Source organism: Branchiostoma lanceolatum, chromosome 1 (assembly GCF_035083965.1).
Source record: "Branchiostoma lanceolatum isolate klBraLanc5 chromosome 1, klBraLanc5.hap2, whole genome shotgun sequence".
In the NCBI taxonomy this organism is placed as follows: domain Eukaryota; kingdom Metazoa; phylum Chordata; class Leptocardii; order Amphioxiformes; family Branchiostomatidae; genus Branchiostoma; species Branchiostoma lanceolatum.
Window position 1 is genome coordinate 11424496 of NC_089722.1, and position 24859 is coordinate 11449354.

General features: G+C 40.2%; 1 protein-coding gene across 6 annotated transcripts in view; it reads right to left on the reverse strand.

Moving 5' to 3' along the window:
* Positions 1–1963: 1963 nt before the first annotated feature.
* LOC136434171 (unconventional myosin-VI-like) overlaps positions 1964–24859 on the reverse strand; it is a 33393-nt gene continuing 10497 nt past the window's right edge. Inside the window, exons 8-35 of one of the 6 annotated variants that reach the window (XM_066426940.1) lie at positions 23442–23606; positions 22409–22489; positions 21743–21926; positions 21320–21464; positions 20726–20883; positions 20424–20515; positions 20045–20117; positions 19772–19899; positions 19282–19377; positions 18874–19029; positions 18644–18682; positions 18377–18470; positions 18001–18131; positions 17750–17827; positions 17434–17563; positions 16896–16986; positions 16530–16591; positions 15802–15890; positions 15112–15320; positions 13201–13333; positions 12717–12823; positions 11796–11873; positions 11474–11539; positions 10851–10939; positions 10427–10558; positions 10168–10200; positions 5266–5514; positions 1964–4840 (exon numbers count right to left, since the gene is read on the reverse strand). In XM_066426940.1, the coding sequence (XP_066283037.1) occupies positions 4638–4840; positions 5266–5514; positions 10168–10200; positions 10427–10558; positions 10851–10939; positions 11474–11539; positions 11796–11873; positions 12717–12823; positions 13201–13333; positions 15112–15320; positions 15802–15890; positions 16530–16591; positions 16896–16986; positions 17434–17563; positions 17750–17827; positions 18001–18131; positions 18377–18470; positions 18644–18682; positions 18874–19029; positions 19282–19377; positions 19772–19899; positions 20045–20117; positions 20424–20515; positions 20726–20883; positions 21320–21464; positions 21743–21926; positions 22409–22489; positions 23442–23606 (3291 nt within the window). In that variant the 3' untranslated portion in view covers positions 1964–4637. The remainder of the gene's footprint in view (positions 4841–5265; positions 5515–10167; positions 10201–10426; positions 10559–10850; positions 10940–11473; positions 11540–11795; positions 11874–12716; positions 12824–13200; positions 13334–15111; positions 15321–15801; positions 15891–16529; positions 16592–16895; positions 16987–17433; positions 17564–17749; positions 17828–18000; positions 18132–18376; positions 18471–18643; positions 18683–18873; positions 19030–19281; positions 19378–19771; positions 19900–20044; positions 20118–20423; positions 20516–20725; positions 20884–21319; positions 21465–21742; positions 21927–22408; positions 22490–23441; positions 23607–24859) is intronic. The other 5 variants (XM_066426962.1, XM_066426954.1, XM_066426948.1 and 2 more) reach the window with 5 other exon arrangements.

The following is a 24859-nucleotide window of genomic DNA, read 5'->3' on the forward strand; positions in this document are numbered from 1 at the left end:
TGATTTCTGCATTTCTGGATCGATGAAAAAGTTCCTCGAATTTCCAGCTTTCTTCTGTAACACTAACAGTTACTAACAATTATTAGATTATCAATTCATAACTCATGATGTTTTTATCCTTTAGACGACGTCCCAAATCCGGCGATGCAGGCTATCCCTAAACATGATTTACTTGAAGGAGGTGCAAAGCCTAGGAATACCATAACTCAAAAGCCCATTGCCGAGGTGTCGAACGGTAACTGAAAGTCCATTTGTGCAATATCCCGAGGCGATCTACATGAAATACGTGAGACATACTCTTCAAATTAGGTCATGGATGACGTATTATATATCATGACCCCTGTTATGCAAGCTGCGTTCCAGATACATAGTAATGACATGCCATCTTCGCTCTCATCAAATTTTAATGTCAGGTCTAGAAGTTTAAAAAATTTCGGGTGAGAGTCCCGGTAACTTTCAAGTTGTAATTTCATTGTCATGGAATAAGAATGATAATGCTGGTAATAATTTTTGTAACCCGCATCTTTGCAAATAAATTTTGAAAATGACGAAGTTGAATATGGGGGTGTCTTTTAACTGAATATGGCAAACATTTCCCGTCGTTTTCCTTATTGGCGTGTATGAGTTTAACTCATATATATGGCGTTTAGGGAAATGATACAAAACCTTTTGAAGACTACGGCTAATGTTGCCGCTACTAGCAGATGAATATTGTATTTAATACGCCCATCAGGGTATACATACTTGGCTCAATTCAACCTCAAGAAATAAAAAAAATCAAATATTTTAGCCGTCATATTAGGGAGCAGGAAGGTATTCTCCAAGCAGAGGTTTCGACCGGGGGCTAGTAGTGGCCGGATTTGACGCTGCCCTCCCTTCACATGAATCATGAGTGTTTAAAAGAATCTCAAATAACAATTCATTATCAGACAAGCAGAGCAGGCGATACCTAATAACTACTGTACATGTACAATCAGTTTGGAGATTAGCAATAGACGATAAATCTCGTCAGAGCCTTTGGCGCGGTCTAGTGATGAATGAAATACATTTTCTTCGTACGTCAATGAAAAGCAGGAAATATTTAAGAAATCCATACCACTGAAAGAGCAATTCTCCCGATTGTATTCCTGCATTCTTTAAACACCGGCACGGTTCAAAATTCAACCTATACATGTGTACTAGTATTCCACTTCACCTTTTGGCGTTTTTTTATGAACCGAGTGGCCGATTTAAAAGCATTTTACCAGGATTATCTTATAACGAACGTAACGTGCAGAGCACAAAGTTGGAGACGTCTTTCCGTAGAATACGTGGTTCACTTCCTTGACATGTTACCAAGAGAGGCATCCGAGTATTTTTCCCGTGAAGGCTTCATGGCAACAGTGTGCAACCTACAATTGATCCTCATCTAATATTCATATCTTCCCGAGGTGTGTCTCTAAAGCCGGCGTCACAATTCATGCGAGCATCGGCCGACTCGACCGTATTTTCCAACTTGGTAAAAGGCCAATATTTGGCTCAACTTTGATTTCTGAAAATCGCCCGAAGCTCGCGTAATCGACAGGACGTCGGCCGTACTTCGGCCGAAAATGCACATTTGAAGCTCGCCAACACAACACGTCGGCCGAGCTGAATTACTTATTTGTGACGAGGGCTTTACAGCTGCGTTCGTCCCAGATCCTCCTGTGGTTTTACCGACCCTTTCAACGTTTGTAAGATTTTCTCTGACCTGTTAAGACCAAATCTATCTAAGTATTTTGCAGAATTTCCCAAGGGTAGATGTGAGACCTCTAATTCTCGGGTGTTCTTCGTTGCTGGTTTGTTGAATCAAAATAGATGTTGACTGAAACAAACATTGTGGTAGCTCAATGTATGAAGTGATCTTAACATCATATTATACATTGTTGATCATTGCATTAAATAAGGACACAATTAGTCAAGCAATGATAACACACAGAAGGGCTCTATGGAAACAGTGATCCTTTATTTCACATTAAATTGTAATGCTACCCACAGCAGAGGCGCTACATTTGAATTAGTTTGAAAACAATTTTGTCTGGGTACTCTTTGACTCACCCATGAAACTGTCTTCCAGTGTGCATTTTCTACTTAATAAAGTTTCTATCACTTCACATGACAACTTCAAAATCCATGCATTACACTCAGTCTGCGAAAGCACTTCGTTGCTACATCCTGCAGCATGGTGAGCACACCCCTAAACGTGTGGTTGGTTATTACATGTACATGCAGGGAATGGGGTATGCATGTCCAGTCCTACATACCATATTTGGTAACCCCTACTTCTACCACAGCAATGCAGAGAAGTAAATCTCCATTTAGGCAGCTTTTGTGCATATGTAATCCTCAGTAGCTGGTTAACTCAAGGGAGCTATAGAAAGCCTGCATCTGAAAAGCAGTGAATTTCTAGGCAATGCCCCATAATAAAGATTCATCAAGACTTGCTTGATCCACCACTACCACACTAAATTCCACGTTGAGCACAATACCACTTCTGACCATTCCAACAGATACTGTAATAGTGCTACAAGTGTGCTACACAGAGTGCTACTCTGCTGCATGCAATCCCCTTACACAAGAGCCTTCCCACATAGACACTAGACTCTGACTGAAAAAATATGACATTCAAGTTAACACCTATTCTTCAATGGAAACGACCCATATTTGATTTCTAACCCGATCTTAATTGGTCTTATATATTAGTTTTTGCACTTTAAAGTTTCCTACATCACATCCATAAAATAGAAAAGTCATTCAGGGCTACAATCCCTGTTTTAGCGGGTCCCCTTACATTAATTATAGATGCTAGGGCCCACAGAGTGCATTACGATTGTCTACATCTATTGCATAGAGCCTACACATCAATTACGTAGTTGAGTGCACTGCTGACAATCTGTGTAATTATGTTATTGGGGAATTTTACTGGATTTGACAGATTCATGCTACAGTAGACAATTGTAGGGTCATCTGCATAAAATCAGTGGGGAATCTACACTCCTCACAGCTTACACACAGAGGACCTATATATCCTGTAATGTCACACCCCATAAAGATGTAGGCAGCTTTACACCTGAATCTACATGTATGACTATTCAAGAGCTTCAACCAAATTCATGTTCTGTGTGTTCTGTAGATTACACCATCACCACGATGTTCATTGAAGACCTGCTTCAGCAATTATTAGATCTTTTAAAATAATTTCTCAGCCATCCATACATCTCGGATGCTGGGTTGAATACTTTTGGTTAATGTTACAAATAAGTTGCTATGTTTTAGGCTGCGTGGTCCACAACATAAACTAGATGCTATGTACGCTGTAGTGTCCACAGCCCTCAGACTTTGATATGTTTTTGAGAAAGGCACGTTCTCACCACCTCTATCACTACAGCAGACTGTAAAACACATGAATACACCAGACTCATTGCTACATAGTAGTAAAATGTGAACAATCTACACAAAAGACTCTTTTCTGTATTATGTTGATAGGCCAAACATAGAGAAAAGGCACGTTGTTGAGCAGCTACCAGTAGTTATATTGGTTCACACTTGAACCGCAGAGGCGACTATGGCTTCTCCATAAACATGACAGATTGCTTTAGAGCCACCATTTTCCCAGACTACAGTTACACTGGAAACATTAGAAAGGTTTAGAGTGCATTTGGTAATATGAAGATTAAAAAGACACACTTAGTTTCCTATGGGCTACACAAATGGTTTGCATCCATACATCAAGAACAGCTTTTCTTCTTTGAACATCCAGATCTTTCTCTATAAATTGCACTTCTATTTTATGTCCAATTTCTTATACAGAATTGTTCAGATCTAAAATAGTGCAGATAACCCTGTTTAAGTTACAAACCTCACAAAAAAACTGAGAAAAAAATTATTCAATTGCAGCAATCACACATGAATTATCACATCAAAGCATCAAGTTACTAAAGAAATTTAGTGCGTATATATCCATCCTAACATCTCTTCCCTTGAGGAAATCCTGGCAGTAAAACCTGTGCATGACTTCCCTTTGTTGGGTGGAAGAGCACCTTAAAAGCCACACATGTTTCTAAGGTTTCCATGTGCAGAGTCTATTCTTAAGTGTTAGATTACATACGAACATCACACTCTTTCCTTGTGCTACACTGTTGGTTTCAGCACAGCAGTGCTGAATAATAATTTAAGCCAACATCTTTCCTTTCTAGGGTGGAAAAACTTCCTTTCAAGGCTTTGAACTTGCTAGTGGACATCTTGTGTCATCATTAGGATTTCAAAAGTTACATGTTCTTCAGCTTGTCTTCTTTGCAAACTATAGAACCACACTGGCATCAATGGTCAATAATAAGTAAAAAAACACATCTGCCATCACCACAGGAATTTGCATGTCATAAACAATGATTACACTCAAAATTACCACTTTTTTCCATTTTGCTTGCATTAATATTTCCTTTTAAAGCTTCTTACATGACACCCAATACATTCACAGTACACAAATTATTATCACGTTTTCAAAGCCAATTTTTTGTTAAAGTACATCAAGCTAATAAATTACTTCTCTACTTCTTTTCGTTCTACTTTTATTGAATAAAGATTCTCTCATTGGTCCCTGTTTCTTATAACAGTGCTCTTTACTTCTTATATTGCTGCTGGAGCATCGCTGTAGCGTACGTTGGACGTGCTTGTTTGGACTGGATGGCTTGCATGAGATATTCCCGACCGCCAGTCCTGTTCCACTGTTCCTCGAACTCCCTGGCGATGATCTCAGCTCCGCGTTTGCGTGTCAGACCGGTCTCGTCCAGGCTCAGCTCACACATCTGCATGTCGTCTTTCCCTACGGAGGATAGAAGCACAATGAACGTCACATCTTGTGGGTCACATCTAGATTCAACTTAACATCATGATAGACATTCATACCAACGAAGTACATGCTGGATCTAAACTTTAGGACTCTACATTCAGGTTTTGCAATACTCATAACCAACACTGTTCAAATACAACTTGAGAGAGGTTGACTTAAGCACATTGGATGCAAGAATAACATCTTTTTTCCAAACATACATCAACGTTGCTGATCAAACCTTGCCACTGTTACATACAGCACACCTATTTCAGCCCTTCTTTACCTAGAGGTGCTATTAGAGCCAAGACGGGGAAAGGTTTTGGGTGAATACCTTACATGGACTACAACAATATCAATCTTACAGGGAAACAGACAGTACTGGCAAAAGGAACACCACCAGATAGAAGTAAACTCACCAGCAACGAGAATGACAGGAACTTTGTCTGGGTGTAATTCCATCTGGCGTGCAATCCACTGTCCGTCGAAGTGTGCGTACCAGTACCCCTTCTTTCTGTTCTGGTTGTCCTTGTACTGATCCGCCGGACGTATGAATGGGATGCGGAAGTACCGTTGTTGGCGATTGGGCAGCGACTGTTGCCTTGGCGGTAGGGGCGGGGCCTGGGCCATCTGGTTCATAGACATGGTGCGCTGGCGTTCACGATATGCTGCAAGAACAGAGGTTACAGGTGAATCCTGGGTAATTGCACATGGTTCACAGGTGGTTACAGGAACATGGAGGGCCAAACCAGAAGGTCAAAGGTGAAACCTATAGTCCATCTTGCCAAGGTGGCAACCAGTACACTGGCAGCACAGAAACAAAGGTTGGAAGTCAAACCTGGGTTATCACACATATTGAAATGATAATAAAACACATTGCAATCGGACCAGAGAAAAAGGAGTCAGCTGAAACCTGTCAAACTATTCACATAGTGTAAATGTGTTTATCTGCTGAGGAAACTTAAACATAAGTCAATGCCAATGACAATGAACTTTATTGCATATTCATGCCCAGCATTGGCTAAATGCATTAGGTAACATAAAGTAAAAGAAATGGAACATTGTGATATATTCCATCTAAACCTACAGAGTCTCTTCTCTCTTCTTGAAACATTTGTACACAAATTCACATAGTTTTCCAATTATATCGTCGTTTCTAGATGACCTGATACATGTGAATAGCTCGTTATTTTTGAGATGCGTATATTTTTTGTCTAGTTGTATGGGACTAATACAAGGGATCTGCGCATGTCTGCGTATAGTGAGCATTCTAAGATAAAATGTATTTCATCTTCTATACTATCATTGTCACAGAAAGTACACATTCTGTTATTTGGTGGAGTCTGGTTGTACCTACCAACTTCAATTTGCAATAGATGATCGCTGATCCTTAGTTTAGTCATGGCTCGGCGATAGTTAGAATTTTGTATATCTAAATATTTTTCTTTTCCATACGTAATCTTGAATTTTGTAAAGAAAAGTAATGAAAGGAGTCATCCTGAATTGAGGTGAAGCGGTAGTGGTAGTAAAATGCGGCTATGCTATGGATTGGCCAATCATACCGATTCACCCCTACTCTTCTCGATTAGTGTGTTGGGTTCTTTTACGTGCGTGCAGAGGTTTGACGCTTGAGGCTTAAAAAGGCAGGATACTTGTCCAATTTTGCAAGACCTTGTTAGTTTTGATGCATTTCATTCCTTGTTGCTTTAAAATAGCCCACAGCTGAGGTACTTTCTTGAGCTAATATTGCTGCAACTTACAAGTTGAAAACAAATGGGATGATGCCTTGTGCACAACAAAAACAAAAAGAGTTCTGCTTCAAGAATTGTCAAGTCACAAAAAAAACATAAATAATTCTGCACAATGCTGAAGATACTTTAATCTTGCATTGTGCACAACTAAGTGCAAATGAAAAGAATGACGATAATCTGTGGACAAACTGGGTTAATTGCTCAATAAAAGCTCCCACAGACTCGGACCTGGACTAAAAGCCTGTATGAATATTCCGGGGCCAGCAAAGAGATCTAAAGCCTGATTTATGTTGTCTTCTCATGTCATCAATAAGATGACTTCTTGGCCCAAGCATTTCTCCTGAGAGTACTTCTTCTCTGCATTATTGATGCAGAATGGCAGTTTGGCTCAACTTCGCGTCTGGAGGCATTTTTCATGTGTGATTCAAGTTCAATAGCCCCCGGAAAATATGGCAGGGATATAGTAGCTGCAGTTTATGCAAAGGTACGGGATACATGGGCGGTAAAAATGCCAAATGCACAAGATAGTTTACAAGCAATGTTGTAACTAGAAGGTATAAAGTGTATAGTGGAATCTTAAGTCATACAGGTAATGCATATAGAAATTCAGGAAGAGTTTGTACACTCGTGATACTCAAACTGAGTTATAGATGTATGGTGCATTTGCATGTATGGATATATGAAACCCAGGAAGTATTGACATCGATATAGAATCTGGCAGGAAACTTGGGTCTGGGCCAGGGTAAGCTGATATTTGGTATGCACAAAGTGAAGCTGACTTTCCGTAATGGTCCTGCAGCAAAGGGGGAACCACTGATGGATGTGTCTGGGACATGTCAGTTTAACATGCATGGAAACGGCACCTGTTTTTTTTGGTTTTTAAATTGCACAATTCTCTATCGTTCTAACCACAACCTTGCCGACTGTTGACCATCAGAGGGAGGAAGCCGTAAGATGACAGCTGGTGCCAACAGTGCGGCTTCATATCCAACAGACAGATGTCAGGGTGCGGCACGAGGAGAGAGTGCCAGATAGATGTGAGGCAGTTGTGAACTTGACCTAGCAGATTCATCTCAGTCACATCGGGATTTCCGCAATTTGGCACTGAGGACAGAGGGATGGTTCCACACAGAGAACTTGATGGAAATTTCCTTGAGGTGTTGGTGTGGCCTTATTTGAAGAATGGGTGATGGTGGTTTTCTATGACTTCTCCCTTATTAGGAGGTGTGCAGACAGACTAAGAACCACCTGCGATGACATCAGCCTACAACTGCGCAAATGTTCAAGTCTGGAAATATTCTAGTTTGCTAAGCAATCAGACTGTGGCAGAATATTACATTGAACCATATGGTCATGGGAAACAGGTTTATGTGTCATTCATTTTAATTGTCATTGTTCGACGTTTCTGGAATTTTGGAAGCTCAATGGAGAAGTTGATGTATAAAGGGTGATCTCAGCATTCCACCAGTTGTAAGGTTTGAACTCTAAGTTGTGGTCGTATGTCTCCACCACTAGCTTTGCAGGTAATCCAAGAAGTAAGACTTGTCCCACAACTGACATAGATGCCCAAGTCACCATGAAACACTTAAAGTGTCCCTTGATCACCTTAGGCAAACCTGTCCTACAGAAGGGATCAATAGATTACTTCAGACATGTGGTAATTGCTTAAAGAACAGTTGACTGCAAGTAAAACGGACCCATTTCCCTGAAGAGAGTATTGACTAGGACATGTCTTGAAACTAATTGAAGATAATTCCCTCTGGCTTGCGAGGGTTGTGTGATGAAGACAGACATACTCATGAGGGGCTGAAGGTGCCCTTTGGAGAGTCACAAACATAATTGACAACTTTCTGTCAGCAGAAAATATATATCCCATGCTCATCCTAGTGCGTACATACATAAATTCTCTGAACTACAACAGCTGCAGACAGACTTTAGGGGAAAGTAATTTCAGAAGTCTGGCTTTAAGCCAGGAGCCCTGTTAGCTCAATAACTCTGGGGAAGGGGAGAATCTATCAGTGTCCCAATGACCTACTTTGGTAAAATACCCACTTGGTCAGAGTCCAAGAACTCACAGGCAGATTTCAGCATCTGCATTCAGATCTGAACTTTTCAACTCAGGCTATGACTTGCCTACCAAGCGGCGACAGGAAAATTGGTTGATATTGTTTCCAGATATCCTAACAGTTACAACATTATCAGACTCTATAATCTTGAAGTGTTGTGTAGATGAACAGTAGTTATGTTGTTTCTATTTTTCTCCTCATACATGAATGTAATTTTCTTTAAAGTACAAGGGTAACTCATTTTGTGACAAAACTGTTACAAATGGCTGTCCAAAAACTTTCCAATATATAGATTGAAGTTTTATGTGATTAGTATATTAAGTTTTGTCACAGATCATATGTTTTATGTACTTATCAAGTTCACCAACCCTTTTGTCATTTGTAAAATCACACAGATGTCATCCATGAAATTTAGTTTGCATAGCCTTCCCAATTAATCATTTGTGTAACATATTCCATCCCACATCCCAAGTTGATCCATCTTTGTGCAACAGTTGTCTGTGTAATCTGGATCATCGGTGATGGTCTGCCTTTAACGGAATCATCAAATTGCACGCTTCATGAAATATTCAAGTCTGCTCATGCTCTTGTCAGACACACAGCTAAATGGAAGGTCGTAAAATGTAAGCGGGTGGTTTATTGGAACTAATGAGTGATGGCTGGATGATTTCAAGCTCGTGTGGGATTGCCCAGAGGCAGTAAAATAACCACTAGCAAAGTGATAAAATTAGAATCACAACTCCAGCAGTATAGGTATTCGGTATGATATAGCCTGTGCAATAATATGCTGCTGGGGGCTTGTACACAATACAGTCAAGAATATGTCAAAACGTTGAACTTGAAAATTGCAATATGCGGGTAACTCATAAGCATGGTATCAAGGTCTGGTTGCTATGTGGCTTGCATGATATCATGATAGTAAGTAAACCCAGCTAATATGCTTGGAACCCAGACCTTGATCGTGATATTCTTTATTCATTGACATCAAGCACTGAAATGACTACTTGGTTGCCTAACTCTTTAACCATGCCAATCTGATATACTGTCTAACTGGTTGATTTACCTACTGCTTACAAGTAGTGACAAATGCCTAACTGATTGAACTGTTGCAGGTTTGGCAAGTCAGCTTCCTATATCATCTGATGATATTATATCTGAATCAAGATATTTTTCCCTTTACCACATCACCAACCTTGCTACCAACCATTCCCAAGATAATAAACGGTTACAAACACCTGTTACAAGAACACCTGTCATGCATACATTATATGATACGACCAGCAGTTAGTAGTGTTAAACAACCATAAAAACTAACACATTATATCAAATAGTGCAGCTGAAAATAAAACAACTTGTTATTATTTAACTGGAAAAAAGGAGGCTGAACTGGAAAACAAAAGTCACAGAAAAGTGTTGATGGTTAGTGCACAGCTTGCCCATTGATAGCACCAGAAGGTGACCTTGCACGGATGGTGAAAGCACCCAAATGTAGAGCAATACTCACGATTGGTTCTAACATACAAATCTACATCCTCATCTGTAAGAGTAGGGAAGACAGGTTGAGATGTTGGAATTGTGAAAATGTGGGAGAAAATGCGGAAATCGCAATTTTTGACAGAAGTGATTGAGAGTCACTGGATATACTGTAGTCAAGCTAAAGCTGGGGAATAACTTGTTCATAGAAAGACATTGTTGCAGAAGTTACCAATGTATCAAAAGTTCAAAATGAAATTTAAGTTGTTAAATCAGACTTTCCAACAAACCTTGCATGACGGAGTCTGGAGCGCGCTCGTCCTCCTGGCCGGCGGTACGTTTCTTGTTCTTGGTCTTCCAGGCGTGGTAGACCTTCAGACGGCGGTGGAACTCCTCACGACAAGCCTCCAGGAGCTCAACATCTGGGAGGAGGAGGGGCATTGTGAGTCACAGCATCGGTTCAATCATGCTATTATCAAAATTATCTTAGTAGGAAAACACCAGAACAGTAAGTAAAGGAGCACAATTGTGCGCCTGCAACTGGTTAGTTGTCATGCACTTGAAAGTCACATAAATGAGGTGAAAAAGGGAAATAAAAGAAATACAAATCATAAGAACATTATTAAGATGTTGGCAAAGGTTGATATTGGAAAAGAGATGCATATTAAGAATTGAACTCCAATCACTTGATACACAAGAAAGAGATCTACTGACCACACGACGTGTTGATGGCATCTCGCAGCTCAGCGTACTTCCACTTGCTCAGTTCATACTTCTTAGAGCCCTGCTTGGTGGCAACACTCCTGTGGACACGGTAAATTGCAAAGTTATAATTATGCACGATTTACACTAGACTTTTCCTGGCCTTCAGAACTCAGGAAATATCATCTACCTGCCGTCAGTTATAGATGCAAAGTTACTGAATGCTGCTTTAATGACTGATGGACTTTCCATTGTAATGTAAACATGTAGTACTCTGTATCAACCATGCTAGGTGGATTTGTACATGCTGCGCTGCTACATGAAACATAGGATAACAAGAAAGTCTGACAATATTAACTGTTGTCTGATCATCAAAATTCATTCCTGTCTCCTGCAACTGAAACTGAAAGCAAAGAAAGTGCAAAATTACAACAAAGGAATCAATGTTCATCACAAGCATTATATTTCTCTCACAACAGTAATTAATATCACATGATGACTATCATTTAGGTAGACATCAAGTTGAGCAAGCTTAAGATGCATGTATTGTGATTGGGTGTCACACATGATTCTGATTGGTTAGTGTGAAGTTGTGGTGAGATGCGATTGGTTGGAATTATGAAAAGTGTGTATACTTGACGGATTGTGATTGGTTAGTCTGCAGAGCCAGTGATTGAGGTCTGCCGTTGGGAAGAAGATTCCTGGAAAAATCAAGACATAGTAGATCATTTGTTACGTATTCAAGGTACCATTAAGAATGATGCTTAAAAATTCCTGAGATTTTTACACAGGGATTTCTATTTCTATACAATTGTGGTTTGTAAAAGTGTATAAAAATCATAAAAAATCATAAAAAAGAAAAGGTGCCCAAAAATGATTTAATGTTAATTGCTGATATATCATTTACTAGTAATTTTGAGTTTTGATTGATTGTTCAAGGACATCTGAAGGTCATACTCGTCCTCAGTAGGTTGGACGGCGTCCTGGAATGCCTCTGCAGCGGCCTGAACTGCACGGGGTGCAGGGGTGGGCGTGCTGACAGCAGCAAGTAAACAAATACATAAATAAACAAATAAAACAAACAAAACCTATAACTACTTTTTGTCCCACCTCCTGAAATGCAGACTCAGAAAAGCTATATCTGATCTTAAATGTACTAATCAAAATGGTGGCAGAATGGGGATGACAACAATCCTACTGAAATGTTTGTGATGACAACCAAATAGAATATGCTGCTGCTGTATTGGATGAAGTCTACCATGATGATCTTCTGAGCAAATGTTATATTTTTCAGGTGACACTGTTACAAACTGAAATAACTATTTCAACATTATCAGCAAAAACAGAAACAAACTGACAAAACATGAATGAAAATAAACATGGTATGAAAATAATGTATGAAAGAAGTTGTAATCTTGTTAAGAAATGTCATGTGTGATTTGCATGTAGGAATGAAGGAGTCGGGGGTTGTTGAGTGAAGAGTACATAATATACATACTTAGTAGAAACCTCTACCAGTTAGTATATACACATGTTCCAAACTGTAACACGTTAAGATATCACACAATTCGGACACTATCAAGTTATAACCCAGCTATCTACTACACAGTACCGCACTTAAGCCAGCCATTCTGTCACCATTTAACCCAGTCACATTAAATCCTCTGATACTCAACTTATTCTGTACCTATTCTGTACCAATAACCCATTCATTCTGTGCCCAGTTAACTCTGTAGATAGTCAACCCAGCTACTATTCTGAACCCATCCAACCCATTCATTCTGTGCCCAGTTAACCCAGCCATTCTGTACACAGTAAACCTGGCTTCTGAACCCATCTGGCTTCTGAACCCATCTAACCCACCCACGGTTGACCCACCTCTTGAGCTGTGGTGCCTCCTGTGGCTCCTCCACGATCTCCTGACCCTCGTCCTCTGCCAGACGCATGGCCAGCTCACGGTCCCGCCGCTCCTGCTCCAGGATAGCCTGAGGAAAATCACCAACATCAAGTGTTATCCTAAAGCAGTGAAACATTACTCATTGCAATGTTGTAGATGTTGCTGACGTGAATCTATAGCAAAATTAGTTTCTTAGCGAAAATCTATAATCTGGATCATGTGTGGCAATATCCTGTTTCTTGGGTGTATACATTCTATGGTGGCTGTTGCATCTGTCTTTTCCCACACTTAGTGTTACTAGTACATGTTTTTGGTATTCTAGGAAGAAGAAAAAGAAAATAGTTCTCAGGTTGAGGGAAGGTCATCATAAAAAGTACCAGCTTGAAGTAGTCCTTATAGCTGGGTCAAGTAGATTCTCAGAAACGTCTCTATTTGGAATGGAGGAAAGAAGTTTCTACAACGTACCTGGTTCTTTGCTTCTTCCTCAGCCTCCTTTGCAAGCTGTTCCTCGATCTCCTTCTGTAGTCGCTTCTCCTCCTCCTCCCGCCTCTTCTGCTCTTCCTCTTCCTTCTTCCTCTGAGACTCCATCTCAAGTCGTCTGTAAAGACAAACAAACCCATCTGTAGCAACTAGGCCGCTCAGGGTTGAACAAGTTTTCAAAAATTCACTTGCCCTATCGGGCAAGTAGAAAAAAAATCTACTTGCCCGAACCAACTTTTGACTTGCCCGAAATCTAAATGACATTTTTTCTTTGCAACTTTGCTTGCGGTAATGAATTCTGTTATTTTTCAGTAAAAACGTCTTGTTAAGCATGTAATTATAGCAAAAAAGTTTTAACTACAAGACCAAGCTGTGTGGATGTCATGACCGTATTTACGGGAAATGACAAAAACTTGAACAAGAAGCATGATATTACAACGTATCTTCTTTCACTTAAACCACGCCAATTTCATTTGTTGCTTCTCAGATTTTTCAGAATAAAATCAGAGCGATACGGAAAAAAATTTTGGCAAAAAGTCTAAGGTAAAGACACAGGCTTATTTAACATAAAGAACAACATTCAAGTTTTCAGCAAATGTTGTGTATCGATCATTCCTTAGATCCAGTACTACTATATTCCTGTGTTCACTGAGGGCTATTATTATTCTCCCATTTCTTTAGTAAACAGAAGAAAAAATCAGGTATTTGTCATATGATGGAAAAGTTACATTTAGAGTGTTGTGGATCTAATATAACTAAACATGGTTCTTATGATATGGCCAGTTTTGAATCATTGTCGTGAAATTTTTATTTTCTAGATAACATTAGTCAATATCAATCCACACATGTACATCAAACAACACCTTCAAATGATTTTTTGCAGTATTAACATTTAGAAGTTGAACAGAAATTTAGAATATCCTGAATATACACTCAATCAGTTAAAATGTTGTGGGAACCCTCAGAGTGTGTCATATCCACAATGTTGCTGTTCAATGAAAGAAGGAAAATGCTACATTGAGAGAGTGCTCACAGGGATATCATGTTTCAAAGGATTTGATGTTGCAAAGTTTCGTGCCAGCAGGTCTACGAACTGAGAGAGCCATGGGTGTTTGTTTACATGTACTATGTGAGCCAAATTGTCCTGTTTTGGGTTGAATTCATAATCTTTTGGAATTTTTGAGAGAAATGTAGTTTCTAATGATAAGATACATTGTGGTGTGTGTTTTTGTGATCCTTTCACTGGAATAAAGTTTGTTTTGAAACAGACTGCATGAAAAAATCTTACTTGCCCGATCGGGCAAGTGGGGGAGGATATCCACTTGCCCGAACAGCACTTTCACTTGCCCCGGGCAATCGGGCAACCATACTTGTTCAACCCTGCCGCTAAACTATAATCCAACTAAGTGGCTTACGAGTTAGTGACTTTGACATGTTCAACCGTTTTTTAGGTACCAGTATTGTTTCCTTCTGCCAGTTCATGTAGAGTTTGAATTGTCTTTATATATCTTCCAATGAAAAGGAACAAAAGTGTCCTTTGGCTTATCTGTGAAATGAAAATATTCTGTATAGGATCAAACTTAATCAATAATTACATGTAAGTTCAGAAACCTAGTAGTAGTACAAAGTGTTCATAGTTAAAACATTTAGTAAATAGTGATAAGAAAGTTTAAATGCTTACTGACAGGCAATGCTAGTACCTTCACTTACTTTATTTACCTGTTGGTGATCTCTACAGACAACCATAGTTTACTACAGCTACATTTAAATCCCCTACGATTTCAGCTGTACCAAAAGCACATAGTGATGGAATTTACTTTTTAAGATATTTGAAGAATGTTTATTCAGGACAATGAAAGACAAAAGTTCAAACACTTCCCATACTAGCAGACTTACAGTCTCTTTTCCTCCTCCTCCTGTTTGCGTTTGAGTTCTTCATCCTCGCGACGTTTCCGTTCTCGCTCCATCTCCTCGTGGATCTTCCGCATCCGGTCCTCCTCCTCCTGCTTCTTCTTCTTGGAGTCGAGGGTCTTCATGAGCTGGGTGGCCTGGTTGTACAGGGTGTTGTACTCCTTGTCAATCTGCTCACGGGTCATTATGGTAGTCTGTAGGGATGACAAGCAGGTAAAGTGATGAGTGCAGGTATGATTCAAAGTGGGTCATCACCATTTCCAATGATCAACACTTTGTATTTGTCTGTTTTATTCAAGTAGATCACCGATAAAGATTGGAATTTAGAGTCAGCTTTTAGAGTAGACACATGCTATACTGTCTATATCATTTGTGTCCTTTTTATGTTACACATGTGTGGTAAAGATCATACAGATCATCATCCCCAATTAGTCTTAAGTCACAACTAAATGCGGGACTTTCCATTCAGCACCAAGGACAGGTGTTATCTATGGAATACTGCAAACGGCAAACTTATTTTCATAGTAACTAGAATATCTACATTTTGTGTACAAGGAAAAGGGTTAGAACCTCTTGTTACCTTTATTTGGTTTATAGTTCCAATGTTCCATCAGCAAGAATTGGGTTTATTGTATAAAAATGAATGACAGTTCACAGCTGACATGGGTGTCTTACCTTGATCTTCGTCACAAGTCCGTTGATGCCCTGCTCCATCTCTGTCACCTGTTTGCCTGAGGACTGCTTGTCCTCCTTAAGGGCAGAAACTAAGAAAAAGAACAACAGATTTTTATTTTGTTTTGATCATTGATGAACAAATAGTTTGGTTAAAATGGGTCAAAGAAATGCTGAAGATCTGTAAACAATTTGCTGAACCTGGAGATGAGGAAACAGCGGAATTATATCTCTAGCTAATCAGTATCCCAGACACTCAAGAAGTTGATGCAACTAACCAATCAGCATCCTAGACACTCCACAACTTGATTTAACTAACCAATTAGCAATCTAGACACTCTAATGTAACTAGCAAATCAGCACCATAGACACTCTACAACTTGTTAACCAATTAACATCCCAGACACTCCACAACTTGATGTAACTAGCCAATCAACATCCTAGACATTCCAGAATTTGATGTAACTAGCCAATCAACATCCTAGACATTCCACAATTTGATGTAACTAGTCAATCAGCATCCTAGACACTTAACAACTTGTTGTAACATCGCCAATCAGCATATTTGACACTCGACAACTTAATGTAACTAGCCAATCAGCATATTTGACACACAACAACTTAATGTAACTAGCCAATCAGCATATTTGACACTCAACAACTTAATGTAACTAGCCAATCATAACCCTTCTCATTTAATCATTTTAACAGCTCTTTTTCTAGCTACTTACCCAGCTGGTGCATCTGGCCAATCAGCTTTTTGAGTGTTGTCACCTTCTTCATACCAGCAATTCTGAAATGAGAGAGGTACATTGAAGTATCTACTTAAAAGCTTCAATTCTAGCCTCTATCAACAGTATGGTTATTCATAACTGATCCTGCTATTTAAGAGCACTTAATATCCCTTCTACAGTCTTTATTTAGATATAATATGGACTTAAAAGCCAAGTATGCAGAACTGTTTTCAGAGCATGATGTTTATATGTTTCAAAAGCATTTATAATGCATGAATCCTTCATTTCATCTTAGTTTTTCATATACAACAAGAAATGGAATGTGTAAATTCTTCCTATATGATAATGATATCTAAGACTGACCTTGGTTTGTGTTTCTTCATACAGATCATCATCCTGAACCCAGACTGAATCTTGATCAGAGCAGCTCGGCGGAACAGGATCTTGTTCTTCACTGAAGAGAAATATGAAATAACAACAGTTTTTAAGTAGCATACTTAATGTAAAAAAGTATGCAATTCAGCCTATGGCTGCGATGTACTTTTCATATCTGATCAAAATGATCAAATACACAATTCATTCATCAACCCAAAAACAACATTTAGACCATGATTTTATTCTTCTTTGCTCCTGACCAGTGTTCTTGTGATGCTATTTCTGAAATGTTTACAACATAGTTGCTACATTCTTGAGTCTGATGAAAGGCATAAAACCAGCTATTGAAGCACATTAATTAGTTTATGATTAGGTGATCCCTGTGCCTGTGTATATGAGGAATTATTCTGAAAAAGCTGCAGGTAAGTAGTGGTGTAACCTGCACTAACTAAAAGAACTAGAGGATGTGTTTTGCTGACATTAAGTTAGAAGTTTTGAGTAGCTTTATAGAAGAGAGTTGGCGTACGTTTGATGACAGACAGGGTGCACCACTGAGCCTTCTTCCAGCGGGACTGCAGCAGCCATTTGCGCACCTTGGCAACCAGAGCGGCCAAGTGCTCAGGGTCTGACTTCATGATCTGGTCAAACTCTGCAAACTGGAAGGGGCAGAAAATACCATAACGTGTTAGAAGGTTTCTTCATTCTGATTTCAACTTGAATGACAATAAAACAGTCAAAAACAGTCAAAAACAAGTGACAAAACTTTACTGTCAAAAGACAATGTGTCTCTTTTAAATCGAATTCAACATTGATTAAAAAAACAAATAAACAAATGAACTCACCTTTCCTGGCCTAAAGAACACCTTGGTCAGACCAAACTTGAAGTCGTTTTCATTCAGACCCAAAGCTTTGAACAGGGCCTGTGTGGAAGAAATGAAACAAATGTGACTACATCTAGACCTACCAGCCATGTATCCTTTGAACCCACAACAATCTGTTAGGCCATGCATATTGTCTATGCTTCAAATGTGTAAACAGTTTGATGGTTGGTTAATGGTGTACTTTCATTCTGTGTTTTGTTCCTCTTCCTTACCTTGCAGAAGAGCCTGGGGTCCAGCCTGGCTAGGTCTGATGGCAGGTACTTCTTGTACATGTTGTACAGGTCCTGGAACTGGGCACGGGAGGGGAACCCACCCTGCATCAGGTCTAGCACAGACACCATACCTGCAGGAATAACAACAGCAACACTGTAACAACCATGTTACAACAACACGAGATATGTTACAACAGCCCGGGCCATGTTATACAGGACCTGAACTGTGCATGGGAGGGAAAGATACCATACCAGTGGGTACAGCATCACATTGTAACAAAAATGTTACAACACTATAATAGCACCATAAATAACTTATTTCAGTGATCTACTGACCAACCATAAAGAACAATAAACAATGAGAACAAGTGTATACCTGCACACTGCAGCTGGGAGAGGATCTGAGCTCCCTCAAACATTCCGCTGGTCATCTTCAGATTGGGTTTGATGCAACGGACAAATGCAGAACCCTGAGAGCAAAAGGTATCATAAGAAATGTATCTGCAGTCTTGGCTCCATAGATACACTATAAAACAAAACGTGTACTGACAATCTGAATCTGACAATATGGTAGCCTAAAAAATATCCATTGCAACAAAATCAGTGATTTTCCAGGAGATAATGGCTTAAAGCTAGTCCTTACCGTATTTCTCAGTTTATCCAGCAGACTTTCCAACTGAGTCTGTAAAGAGAGAAAGAAGTACATTTGTATACATGTTCAAAATGAACGTCAATAGAAGAATAACACTGTGAAGTTAACATGATATCAAAGTCTCCAGTATGTTGCATTGTTTAACTGTTATCATTTACAGTTATCTCCCTCTGTTTAATACAGTGATGAACATTGTCAACTAAGAGTGTAGTGTTGCCTACCTTGAACTTGTTTCCCACACTGATGAAGCCCAGTTTTCCTGTGGACTTCTTCTTCTTCTCCCCAAACAGGTCCCTAATGAAGGGGTCCTTACTCTCCTGTATAAGGAACTCCAGAGAGTCATGCAGAGCGTCGTTGTTCTTCTCTATGAAGAGTTTCTGTGGGAAAGTAGGGGCAACAGAATAAGGACACAGCAAACATATGTTTATCTTAATTTCCCTGCTAAATTCTGCTGTTTTAGATACAAACATGGCACATAGATGCATGCATAGCATGACAAGGGTCAAATATCAGAAAATCAAATCTGCTAAAATTTAAATGGCATTATCTGTCAACACAGATGAAACAACTTGCAGTACAAGTTATTTTGAAGTAGAGTACAACTGAATGTCTTGAAGGGAGATACTCACTGTAGTATAGCACACAGCACCGGCAAAATGCCTGATGAGGAAGCCTTCATCATCACGCAGCTTCTTGTGATAGGCCAGCTTGGACTTCCGTGGGATCTAAAGAAAGTATCATGGAACACAAACACATTAATAGAGTTTCAATGGTGTGAAAGTAGAAACTTCCAGTTTTGTTGCTAGTAGGGAATGTAAAAACCAGGAAAACAAACAAAGACGACAATGACATGTACCAGATACAGCCAAACAAACCCCAAAAAATGAACACTGAACTGTTCCTGAATATTGAACTGCTTTTGAACTGTTTTCTGATCATTTTGAACTGTTTCTCAAACTTTGAACTGTATTCTTTATGTGCAGTGAATGTCCTAGTCTGCACTAGACTGACTGACAGTAGTAGTAGTAGTAGTAATAGTAGTAGTAGTAGTAGTTAGTTGGGGATAAGGACCCATAAAGAAGTTAAATAGAACATGGTGACTGGAAGGCTGTTACTGACCGTGAGACGGAAGTGGTTCTTGTGGCGGTTGTGGACCTCCGTGGTGAAGTGGACGCTGTCAGGACGGGGCAACCGGCTCTCCTCATCCAGGATGTCCAGGATGCCGGATCCCTTCATCTCGACCAGATCTGTAAAGATCATCAAGAAAAGTTCATTGAAAGAACCCTTTATCCCACAAGTACAGTACAGTGCAGGAAATAGGATATTATCTATACAACGCTGACCCTGATTCTTACAGTACATCAGACATGAACACATAGACACGGTACTTACTGATGGCATCCTGGTTGTCCACATACGACACCTCTGCCACCCCCAGGCCTTCCTTCTGGTACAACTCTTGTTCCTAGGGAAAAAAAATCCTTTAATGCATTATCTTGTAAAGTTAATTTTGCAACATTCATGCACAAAGGACAATTCTTTCTTCTGTAGCCTTACTTTACAGACCAATTGAACTTATCGGTATTCAATCAATTTCTGTAACCTTTAGCACTCTGAAGTAGCTGTTTGGCACCTGATTCCCTATTGGTTACAGAGTTAGGCAGCAGCAAAAAGGTTAAACCAAACACAACTACAGGTATTAGGGCTTCTAGACAGCTACTTGAAAGTTGTAGAATAGGAAAGGTTACTTGAGGATACAGTACTACTTTACCTCTTTAAGGATGCGCTCGTTGAAGAACTGCTGCAGCTTCTCATTACAGTAGTTGATGCAAAACTGCTCAAAGCTGTTCATCTCGAAGTACTCTGGGGGAGGGAATGTACGGAGATCATCAGATTTACATAGCAGGTTTTTTTTAAAATCACTATTTCAACTTAGAAGTCAGAAAACTAGCCTTGTTTTAGCATGCACTTACAAAACTCAGCACTTTTGTAATGAGACAAGTGAAAAAGATTTTTAACTAAAAGTGTCCCCAAAACCAAAAAGGGAGTTTTGTTGTGGGTGTCTTGTCTTACCGAAGCCAGCAATGTCCAGAACTCCAATGAAGTGTTCCGAGGTTTGGAAGGGGAAACACTGGTTGACTCGAGCCACCACACGGTCAAACAGCTTGGAGTAAACCGCCTTGGCCAGAGCATCTCGGGCATTGGAGGCTTGGTCAAACTTCAGGGGAACTCTGAAAGTGAAAAGGATTACTGAGTAAGTAAAAGAAAGTACCAATGATGTGGTCCGAAAAAACAAAGATGTACATAAATGACTAAACGCATTATGATAAGGATTATCTCATAATTATCATCACTTAAGTATAACATCATGAGTTATTCTGCAAAATGTTTGTAATTAGTAAATGATGTATCAGCTCTATTAGCACTAAACCCAAGAGTTAATCGCATGGAAACCTGGTGCGTACAAACATCCTAGCCTTCAGCACCAAGGACAGGTCAGCAAAACATCACTGGCCACATCTACATTTAGTTGATTTTTGGAAGGAGCAGTAATGTCAAAATACATAGTATGATCAGAATATGCAAGCTTCTGAAAGTAACTTGGAAGTAACACCATACACATCAAGTAAATTTATTGACTGAGCAGTACTCGACACATGTTCTTACTTGATGACAGTTCCCCCAGGCCCGGCCCGAGCCGTCTGCATGACACGTGTTGTCAGGGCCTCCTGTAGTTCCTCCTTCCCCAGACCCATCAGCTCTGCTGTCACAGCCAGGGCCTTGTCTGAGGACTGGGGCACGATGCAGCCACCTGGGGATAGGGATACAGGCTGTGTTAGAGGCATGTAACAGATATGGGACAGGCATACAATAGGCTGGTAACAGGTTACAGGCATGCCACAAGTATGGGACAGGCAGGTAACAGATATCTTACTTGAATGGGACAGGCAGTTAAAAATATGCTTCAAGGACATAACATGTTCCGGACAATTATCTGAAGTATTGTTGTCTACCAGACCTGTTGTTGTTTACCTGAGGTGTTGTTGTTTACCAGACCTGTTGTTGTTTACCTGAGGTGTTGTTGTTTACCTGAGGTGTTGTTGTGGTCTTCCTCGAAGGTGACGTTGCCCAGATGCAGCACGGCAGCTGCGATGCGGAACAGGTTCATTTTCTCGGCCTCCTCGATCCCGACACACCTCATGGCATCTTCCATACGTTTGTAGTCCTTCACATCGTCCAGTATGGGGTCATGTAGGCTGCCATCCTTCAGGAACTATGGTGTATACAATTAGTGAGGAGAAAACTGGTGAGGGAAACAACATTGTAGTGTCTCAGAAGATCATACAGCGCAGTACACTCAATACATTCACATGGACAAACAAGGTTAAGGACTTATCCTACGAAGGACAAGTAAACTACAAGCAACATTTATTATTGTGAAGAAAATGCCATTGCATGCAAACATACTTTTAACTTCAAGCAGACTGACCTGGTAACCATATGAATACATGGCACCATGCCGCAACCTTTGAACATGAAAAATTATCTAACAATAAGAGCTGATATCATTTGATGCCCTTATCCCATATCTCAGGATGGATGGATGGATGGATGTTTGAAACCTTCTGGACAAGTTACTTGGTTGACAGGTGTGTTACCTGGTAGCTTTATCACCTATCAGACAGGTGTGTTACCAGGTAGCTGTAACACCTGTCAGGTGTGTTACCAGGTAGTTGGATCACCTGTGTTTGTTACCTGTTTGCTCTTGCGGGACTGGTTGATGAGGTTGATGGTGTCCTTGTGGGTGAAGTACTGGGTGCACCCGTTCCGCAGATACTACACACGGATGGACGGACGCACAGACCGGGGTCACAGCCACGGATGGATGGATCACAGTCACAAATGGATGGATGGATGGACGGGTGGAACACAGCCACAAACGGATGGACGGACGGGTGGATGGATGAACGGATGGAACACAGCCACAGACATGAGCACACAGGGAGTGGGGTTCATGGGTGCATGGATACAGGGAGAGTGTTGTTCATGCGTTGGATGGGGTGTGAAAGGGTTTAGGCAATGGGGAGGTGCAATGTGGACACCATGAAAATGGTTGTGAAGTGATATGGATCAATGCAGCATACAGTGATTTGACAAGAGGGAGCAGTCAGGTTAGGTTACATTATTTGGTATTGAAAAAAGAACCAGGTAGGTTAGGAGGAACAAGTATAGGAGGGAAAATAATATAATTAGAGGTCCAAGAAAAGGTGAGATCAGATATAAAGGGATGTAGGGTGGGAAAAAGCGCAGAGACAAAAGTTTGTTAGTCCTCTACTGACAAGGACAATATGACATAATCATACATATCAACGTTAGTAAAGGTGCAAGTGCAGTTATCACTACTAACTACTCACAACAAAACATGTATAAAAAAAATAAACACATGCAAAAAAATAAAATTGAACTATAAAACAATGAAAATCACTTTACAAGGCTCCAGCATGCAGCCTTGCAAGTGATGACCACACACCACTGTTAACCACATGCAGCGTACAACACACAGTTATACATTACAATTGCCAGTTACCTTCAACCACCAACTTTTGTTAGAGAAGCACACCCCAACAGCACTGCAAGGTTAGATATGTTAGGAGTTATATTGCACATGCTGTTATAGTACATATTGGCATGCCTTTTTACTGCACACTGTTACCTGATTCTCACCCGATATCATGCAGTTATATTGGCATGCTGAATTTCACCGTGCCGCCTGATAATGCACACTTACGTGGAACTCGTCTGGGGAGCCCAGGTGCAGTTTCACCCTGACCTCCTCGGGGGCGCCGGCGCACATGCGGTAGAAGATGTGGTAGTTCCGCTCCTGTCGGCTCTGGCTGCAGATTCGCGACTTCTCCAGGAGGTAATGTGACACGTAACCGCCGACAACCTTGTGCTGTGGGAACACAATGACAGTCAGATCTGCAGGGGGTTTCTGTAAACTATGATAAACCTTAAAACCACGGTAAAAGTTCCCCATGAAAAGTAAGCAACCAAGGGAAATGGAAGGAAGGTAGTCATTATTTAAGGAGACCTCTATACCTCTAGATAGCATAACAAAAAGAAGTTCAGTGACAACTGTTAAAGAGACCACAGTAATGCAATGGGGGAAAAGACAGGAACAAGTCTTCCACAGATGAGTTTGGGTTTGGGACTTAAGGCCTTGCTGGATTGCTTGTCACACAAAGCTACTTGAAGAGGTTATAATGGTTCACTGAAGATGAAGAAAAGAACATTTAATGTAATGTCACTGCTCAGCCAGAGATGATGCTAGAACATGTTGTTGTTGTTAGGAGGTGAAATGAGTCAGTCAGCACACATAAGGACCCAACACCAGAAAAAAAGAGTACACAATAAAATAGGCAAGGCATTGAACCTTAGGATTAGATCTAAAGACCAAAGATCACACTGTGATTAAGACAAGTAGTAGAAATGAATGCTGTTGAAGGTTGTTGGTGTGACACAATGACATACAAAAGAAATGATGTTCTTGCAATGAGTTTGATGAAACATAACCAAGCAGCTGTAATAAGGATGTGTTACACAGCACACAAAACCATAGCCAACACACAACAGGCAACAAACAACTGTAATCCAAAGCACACAGCCCAAAACTCAAGGGAGAAAAGCAAGAGATCTCAAGTAATAGTAGCCCTATAGCAGACAAACCCCAGTAAGTATATAGGTCTATAACACACAACACAGTAACCTTAATTCAATACAGCACACAAAAATCCAGTGAGGATTTCTATTCTAGCACACCCAGGGCCTGCAAAGAAGACCCTGCAGAGGGCATTAGTAAAGGAAGAACCAGGTCAGTGCTGTTATGTCAAACACACGAGCAAGGCAGGGATTTCCAATACTTACGTCAAGGGGCGTCACTTTTGAGGTCAGTTTATATACTTGAGTCAAATGTAGAGATTTATGGAGTGCCAAATTGTTCTAATAGAAGTTGAAAAAAGAATCTTGATGACCTTGATTTGGTCACCTTGTGGGAGAACAGGCTAAAAATTTTCTTCATCTATTTTATTTTACAAATTTCCGAGAAGCAATAAAAGTTTGAGGGGACTCCCAATGCTTGCGGCAGTAGAAAATGGTTTGTAGACATCAGGAATGGAATGAAGACTACCCCTGGACCTGCCAGCTTGT